Here is an 8,194-nt window from a genome sequence, read left to right on the forward strand (position 1 = left end):
CCAACTGCTTCCTTTGTCTCTTCTTGCTTCATTCCATTCTGAATCCGCTGCAGGGCAAGTAATCACGTACGGGGCTTTGCCACTGAATCTCAGCCGTCAGTCGTGCTGCCCCAGATGCTCCAATATGTAAAATTTCAATAAGTGGGGTAAGGGCATCTACACTTCCACCATTGCTGTTCAACCACTGGTAACTTCATTGTATTATTGTCCTAATAAAAATAGCTTTATACTGTTACTAATTAGTGGAAGTCTGCTCTAATAATTACACAGCCTAATGCTAAAATTTTATTTTGAGACATGCTGAACGCCTACACTTTTCAGTATAAAATGCAAATTGGGATAACATTTAATTTTTGCTAGGTTAGGTCTGCTGTAGATCTAAGTCTATAATTAGAAATGCTTAACTGTCAACAGTTTTAGGGTTTAAAAAAAAATCTAAAATCTAAAGCTCTTCATTTGGTCTGAAGCAAATAGAAATGTATTGAAAGTATAGTTAACTTTGTTTTTCCACTCTAACCTGGTGCCGTGTTAAGGGAACACTTCCCATATCTGCCCTATCTGTAACAATCTAAATCAGAACTCCTTCTTGCAAGCTGTGAGTGTGTGCACGTGCGCACATGCATGCGCTTCAAATGCTGAAATCAGAGAACTCCTTTTTAGAACTTTTATTCTTAAGATCTGTTACTTGTTATTTTGAAAGATAAAATGGCTTCAGATAAAGATAAAATGGGACTCCAGACAGACAGAGGTCCAGCTGCAAGGATCCGATTGCAATATCATAGCCTTATTTTGTACTACAGAATTTTAGAAAACTCTTCAGAAGGGAAAACATGAATAGTGCATGTTAAATATATGATATAAAAGCCACATTGTAAATTAATGTTAAGCCCTAGTAAGATCAAGCCCATATACTTTACCTAACTAAAATTATTTGTTCCCTTCCATTAGGACCTGTACTAGAATTTGATTACCTTATTTGTGAAGAATGTGGCAAACAATTCATGGACTCATATCTCATGCAGCACTTTGATTGGGCAACATGCGATAATTGCAGGTATTGTAAATAATGGGCAAAAACAGTTTGGTAAATATATTAAATTAACTATTATTTTACTAGAATCAGAAGTTGATGTTAATGATTTATACAGTTCTGTTGTAAAAACACATTTACATTAAAGAGCTATCAGAGGAATGTTATTGAATAAGATATTGTCAGTTAGAAAATTATATGAATAGAATTGAATAACTTTGTGTTTTAAAGCAAAAGAACGACATCTATCACACATGCTTCTTAGTGCAAGATGTGAAAAAAATACATAGTATGTTAGAAATGTATAGTCTCTTTGCTTTCCAGCATTCATATTGCATTGTTTAAATATGGTAATGGAGATTATTATCCCATCAAGATTATTACATATGTTCAAAGAAGTGAAATTAGTAAATAACAGATTAGCCATATAAGGATCTATTTTTAAAAAACCACTGTGGTAGAAAGTGTTCAGCTATTTAAATAGTCAAATTAAACAAGACTTTTTATAGCTTCTGTAAATTGGAGTATATCTGTGATGGGGATGATCAGCGGAGTTAGCCCTAAGTATGCCTTTTAAATTTTGAAAATTGAATATTGAATAATTAGTTCTTGATATGGTTATTTATTGGATCTTGTAGACGTCACCTGACTGAATCCACTGTTTTTTTCCACTGACATATGGCAATTTTTAAAATTTCACTATATCTATAAATTTGTAGCAAATTGAGGAATATATTTAAATGATCTCTCTGATAAGGATTTCATTTATGTAATCATTTGGGCATATGATAAAGAGATTCAGGTGATACTTTGGATCAAGACAGGTGAAATAAATTTGTTTCAGATGCTCACTAGGACCTTGTGTGACCAGAATGTTCAAATTGTCTCATTACTTAGCCAATAAAAAATGAACTTTTTTTTAATTAAACCTTTTGCTTTATTTTATTATTCCTTGTGCATGCCAAATGTCTTGCATTTGGAAACTGCTTTGGCTGTATAATTTGTATCTGAAACAATGAAGATTTGAAAATATAGTATCCAGTTATCCCCTCTTGTAGGAAAAACCTGTGGTAGAATTGAGGTAGAAACTTTGAGATGATCCTGGTAGGATTCTGTTCTCTGTGCTTCCCCCCCAAACAAACAAACGACAACCAGAGGGTGTCTAAACTACTGGGTTGATACTGGAGTTTAGGAGGACTACTCACATGCCTGAGTTTGCAAGATTAAGGCCCACATTACAGTAGGGGTATAAGGTGCATTGTACAGTACATAACTGGACTTTAATATTAGCCTGTTACATAATGCTTTTCACCTGTCTCTTTTAAAAAAAAAAATCTGTTCCAGAGATGTTGAAGGTAAGCATAAGCTTATAACAAGGACTGAGGCAAAGGAAGAGTACCTTCTTAAAGACTGTGACTTAGATAAGAGAGAACCGGTGCTCAAATTTATTTTGAAGAAAAACCCTCATAATTCACAGTGGGGTGACATGAAGCTTTACTTAAAATTACAGGTATGAAAATGTTTGTAAATTTTTCAAAATATATGGTCCTTTTTTTGCATTTTCATGACATTACCACTACCATCCATAATTTAATCATTGTGGTACAGAACCCAGAATCTGTACCATTTAAATAAATGGTACAGTACATGTGATAGAATTTCAGTTGTCCCTGAAATAAACGGGAAAGGCTGAGTTTCTCCTATACAGTAAGGAAGTTCTTTAGTGATAACAAAACTGAGAGAACTAGTATGATGCAGAGGAAAAAATAACTTTTCTTTAGTGACACAGAATCACAGAATATCAAGGTTGGAAGAGACCTTAGGAGGTCATCTAGTCCAAGCCCCTGCTCAAAGCCGGACCAATCCCCAACTAAATCATCCCAGCGAGGGCTTTGTCAAGCCTGACCTTAAAAACCTCTAAGGAAGGAGATTCCACCTCCTCTCCAGGTAACCCATTCCAGTGCTTCACCACCCTCCTAGTGAAAAAGTTTTTCCTAATATCCAATCTAAACCTCTCCCACTGCAACTTGAGACCATTGCTCTTTGTTCTGTCATCTGCTACCACTAAGAACAGTCTAGATCCATCCTCTTTAGAACCCCCTTTCAGATAGTTGAAAGCAGCTATCAAATCCCCCCTCATTCTTCTCTTCTGCAGACTAAAGAATCCCAGTTCCCTCAGCCTCTCCTCATAAGTTATGTGCTCCGGCCTCCTAATCATTTTTTTGCCCTCCGCTGGACGTTTTCCAATTTTTCCACATCCTTCTTGTAGCGTGGAGCCCAAAAGTGGACACAGTACTTCATATGAGGCCTCACCAATGTCAAATAGAGGGGAACAATCACGTCCCTCGATCTGCTGGCAATGCTCCTACTTATACAGCCCAAAATGCCATTAGCCTTCTTGGCAACAAGGGCACGCTGTCGACTCATATCCAGCTTCTCGTCCACTGTAATCCCCAGGTCCTTTTCTGCAGAACTGCTGCCTAGCCACTCAGTCCCTAGTCTGTAGTGGTGCATGGGATTCTTCTGTCCTATGTGCAGGACTCTGCACTTGTCCTTGTTGGACCAAAAGAAATCTGCTGAGGTTCAATCCTCCAATTTGTCTAGGGCCCCCTGTATCCTATCCCTCCCCTCCAGCGTATCTACCACTCCTCCCAGTTTAGTGTCATCTGCAAACTTGCCAAGGGTTCAGTCCACGCCATTCTCCAGATCATTAATGAAGATATTAAAACCTGTATGGATATGTTCTTTGAGTAAAAACAAAACAAAATATCTATGGATCTGTTCTTTGAGTAAAAACATTTGCAACCCATGTGTCTGGATGTGTTCTGCAGGAAAGGACCTGGGGATTACAGTAGACAAGAAGCTGGATATGAGTCAGCAGTGTGCCCTTCCTGGATATCAGGAAACACTATTTCGCTAGGAGGGTGGTGAAGCACTGGAATGGGTTACCTACGGAGGTGGTGGAATCTCCATCCTTAGAAGTTTTTAAGGCCCAGCTTGCCAAAGCCCTGGCTCGGATGATTTAGTTGGGGATTGGTCCTGCTTTGAGCAGGGGATTGGACTAGATGACCTTGGAGGTCTCTTCGAGCCCTAGTATTCTGTGAAAAATATCAAGCTGCTTAAAGACATGTATATCTTAGAAGAAAACAACTGTCTTGAAATATGTTGGAGAACCTCAGTACAATGCAATTTAAAGTGGAATTTTATGTATTTTTATTAGCACAAATTAAAAGTCTGGCTTTCAATTCTGATTATTTAGCAGGTCAACCAAGTTTTTGGGTCCCTTAGAAATATAATTCATGCCTTAATATTCTTAAATGTGGATGCATGAGAAATCAATTAGAGTTGGATTAGGCCCTTAATTAATAGGTAACACTAGTTTTCCATGCATGAAAATCCATTTCAAACAAAGTAACCTATCTTCTGTTTTATAAGGAAGCTTTATTAATGGGTGGGAGTGTCACAGGGTGCTCTACTCACAGCTGGGTGGCACCCCGTTCTGGCACTTCTGGGGTTAGCTCCGCCAGGTTCAGTGCCCCCTCTCCAGTCTCCCACTGTTGTTGCTCTCCTCCCACTCATGAAGTCACAGTACGGCTGCTTCATTACTCATCCCTCCTCTCAGGTCACACTGTGATTTCCCCTTCCACACGAGTCTTTCAAAATCTCTCTGTACAATCGGCATCAGGTAGTCCTCATGCATGTTTCCCTGACCATGTCACTCCCACAGTGATTCAGGCAGTCTTCCCCTTCACTGCTTTTAGCAATACCAATCCGCAGTGGATGGTATGGGAACCTAGGCCCACCCTCTATTCTGAGTTTCGTTCCAGGGCCCTATATCAAGCAGTTAAGGTCTGGGTCATCACCAACCCTGCTGCTCTCTTCCCTAAACTACTTCCTACCATGCTGCTTTAAACATTTTTCCCCAGCCGTCCTAATCAGACCCATCTCTCTCAGGCCTGCTCAATAAACCCTTCTTCACAGATTCCTGTTCCCCCTTCCTTCTCCCTTACCACAGGGAGAGTGACTGCAGGGTTCCTCCCTGTTGCCAGTCTCCTGGCTTTATAGGTGAGCTTCCTTCTAATTAGCACCCTCCTCATCATGGGTGGGCAAACTTTTTGGCTTGAGGGCCACATATGGAAATAGAAATTGTATGGCGGGCCATGAATGCTCACATAGGGGTTGGGGTGTGGGAGGGGATGAGGGCTCTGGTTGGCGGGTCCGGGCTCCAAGCTGGGGCTAGAAATGAGGAGTTCAGGTTGCGGGAGGGGACTCTGGGCTTGGGCGGGGGGTGAGCTCTGGGATGGGTCTGGGGATGAGAGGTTTGGAGTGCAGGAGGGTACTCCAGGCTGGGATCGAGGGGTTCGGAGAGTGGGATCAGGGTTGGGGCATGGGAAGAGGCTTAGGGGTGCAGGCTCGGGGCAGTGCTTACCTCAAGTGGTTCCCGAAAGCAGCGGCATGTCCCTTGTCCGGCTCCTAGGCTGAGGCGCGGCCAGGCAGCTCTGCATGCTGCCCCGTCTGCAGGCACCGCCCCTGCAGCTCCTTTTGGAGCACTGGAGGGGGCCATTGGAGCACGTAGGAGCCAGAGGGGGGCCATGCCGCGGCTTCCAGGAGCTGCGTGGAGTGGCCCCCGAACCTGCTCCCTGGCTGGAGTGCACCCCATCACAAGGGTCACAAGCAAAGAGGGAGCTAGCCAGGTGGTGGAAGTGGGATTGATGGTGGGATATGGCAACACAATAAAATTGTGTAAGAGAGAGTTCTGTTCTAAACTAGAGCAACTTATCCACTTGTGATCTATCCCATAGGTAATAAAACGTTCACTTGAAGTTTGGGGTACTGAAGAAGCGTTGCAAGAAGCAAGGGAAACCCGCCAAGATAATAGAGAGAAAATGAAACAGAAAAAGTTTGATAAAAAAGTTAAAGGTAAATGGTTAGAATTTAAACTAAGGTTATTTTTTTAAGGTTTATCTTTGATAGGCCATCAAATAAAACCAGGTAGTAAGTGGTTGCTTCTGGACATGGAGAGTCAGTGTAAATAATTTTTTGCTGCAGCTAAAATAGCGTCTGTCTATGTGGATATTTATTTCCACATCTAGTGATGTAGTGGGAAACTGACACTTAAATAATATGGCCAGATGAAAACTTTTATAACCATTAGAAATATGGACACAACTTTGATAGTTCAGATCACTGTTGTCTTATTTATGTTCTCTGATGTACCCCCACAATATATCATAAATCTGCCTATCCAAATAACTTTTTCCTCACTTTGTCTGAATGAGAACATGTATTTTGTCTCTAGGAGCCTAATTTTGCATTACTTATATGCTTGCAGCACTATCAGTGGGAATTGACCCTGTATATGAAATTTACATCTGTAAGGTACAACATGCCTTTCCTTCCGTATATTTAGAACATTCAGCTCTGTAGTTTTTACTCAGCTGCATTGTCTTTCTAGGTTAATAAATTGAATACCTTGCAGTTTAATATCGAGGGGAAAGATGTTAATAACAGACATCCAGTTTGAAAATATATTTGAATGAGGCTATAGTGATGTAGGTGTCTTAGCAGCAGTATTATATTGATAGTAAGAAAAAGGCTATACTGGCATGTTTGAGTTTCCTTTACAGTATCTCTAATTTTGAGGTGGATAAGAGGTATTATAGGTCAGGACTGAGGAGTAATGAGGAATTTTACAAAATTACTCCTTTTAACTCCAATTTACCAAATTAAGTAATTTCAGTAACAAACTTTATTGGTAAGCAATGGGGCCTCGAGTACTCAAGACAAAGTCTGGCATATGAGATCACATCTTGGTTTTGTAAGTCAAAAAAGTAAAAATTAAAACCTGGGAACCTGGCAGCTTTAAGGACTCGTATAGTCTCACATAGCCTTGCCTATTCTATTACAAAAAGAAATACCACACATAATCTCAATAATAAACTTGGAAGACTAACTAACCCGAATGCTCTTTCAGAGTTATTAGTATTTCTTCATACAAGTAGTCCGTGTGGCTTCAATGGCAATAGTTGCATGAATAAGGCAATCAGAATTTGGCTCTAGATATGTTGCAGAAATAACAGACATTCTCTCAGAATACATAAGTAATGTGAGTCTGCCTAAACACTAAGTTTCTTGTCCCTTAATCTGTTCTCCTCACAAAGGTGTTTGTCCTTAGTGCTGGCTCTTTTTTTTAAATAACTACCATTTATTGACCAAAGACTGTCTAAGGGACCTGTGTTTATATTTTTCATCAGAGCTCCGTCGAGCTGTTAGGAGCAGTGTGTGGAAAAGAGGAACAAGTTCCCACTTGCATGAGTATGGACCAGAAGAAAACATTGAAGAAGATATGTACAAAAAGACATGTACTATATGTGGCCACGAATTAACATATGAGAAAATGTAATAGCCCTTGATTGATTTTACATAAAATGCACTTTTGTAATGTTAATATTTTGTATCAAGTAAAATAAAAATGATCGAGAGTAAATCTGTGTGGGATTGCACAGAGAAAATAGTACTTTTTAATCACAGATGGATCCTTTGGACAAAGTGGGTTTTGTCACAAATCACCCATGTCTTACATCAAGGGGTTTTGAGGAGTGGTCAGCTGGCAGGTGGGGCTGTAATTTAAGGGTATGTCTACACTGCAATTAAAAACCTGTTGCTGGCCCATGCCAGCTGACTAGGGCTTGCGGGGCTCGTGCTAAGGGGGTGTTTAATTATGGTGTAGACATTTTGGCTCAGGCTGTAGACCAAGCCTGCATGTTTACACTGCAACAGTCCCTAAGCCCAAGCCCTGCAAGCTCAAGTCAGCTGCCAGGGGCCAGCTGTGGGATTTTTAATTGCAGTGTAGACATACAGTAAGTTCCCATCCCTGTAGTGTAGCGAAGAGTTGGGATTGGAAGAAATGAGTCCCAGCTCACTGTCTTCTCTAGTGAAGATCTTGGCAGGTATAATATTACAATAAATGTGTCACGGCTGAATCCCTGCTCTGTCACTTTGAGTACAGAAGGTGGAAGCCTGCAATGATTTTTAAAATTAATACTGGCCACTCCAGGCTTGTATTAAACTCCTAGCGTTACAGCTTTTCTCTGACCTTGGCTTGGTAAACGCTCCCACCACCCAAATGCAAAAAACCGCCTTGGACCCAGGAAGGAGCACTTG

At 40.7% G+C, this 8,194-nt stretch overlaps 1 protein-coding gene across 1 annotated transcript in view; it reads left to right on the forward strand.

Annotated features, from left to right (window-relative positions):
• Positions 1-7,517, forward strand: part of XPA (XPA, DNA damage recognition and repair factor) — an 18,363-nt gene extending 10,846 nt beyond the window's left edge. The window contains exons 4-7 of the mRNA XM_048849727.2: positions 949-1,054; positions 2,375-2,540; positions 5,833-5,950; positions 7,285-7,517. Of these exons, the coding sequence (XP_048705684.2) occupies positions 949-1,054; positions 2,375-2,540; positions 5,833-5,950; positions 7,285-7,433 (539 nt within the window). The 3' untranslated portion in view covers positions 7,434-7,517. The remainder of the gene's footprint in view (positions 1-948; positions 1,055-2,374; positions 2,541-5,832; positions 5,951-7,284) is intronic.
• Positions 7,518-8,194: the final 677 nt, after the last annotated feature.

Source organism: Caretta caretta, chromosome 5, assembly GCF_965140235.1.
Source record: "Caretta caretta isolate rCarCar2 chromosome 5, rCarCar1.hap1, whole genome shotgun sequence".
Classification (NCBI taxonomy): domain Eukaryota; kingdom Metazoa; phylum Chordata; order Testudines; family Cheloniidae; genus Caretta; species Caretta caretta.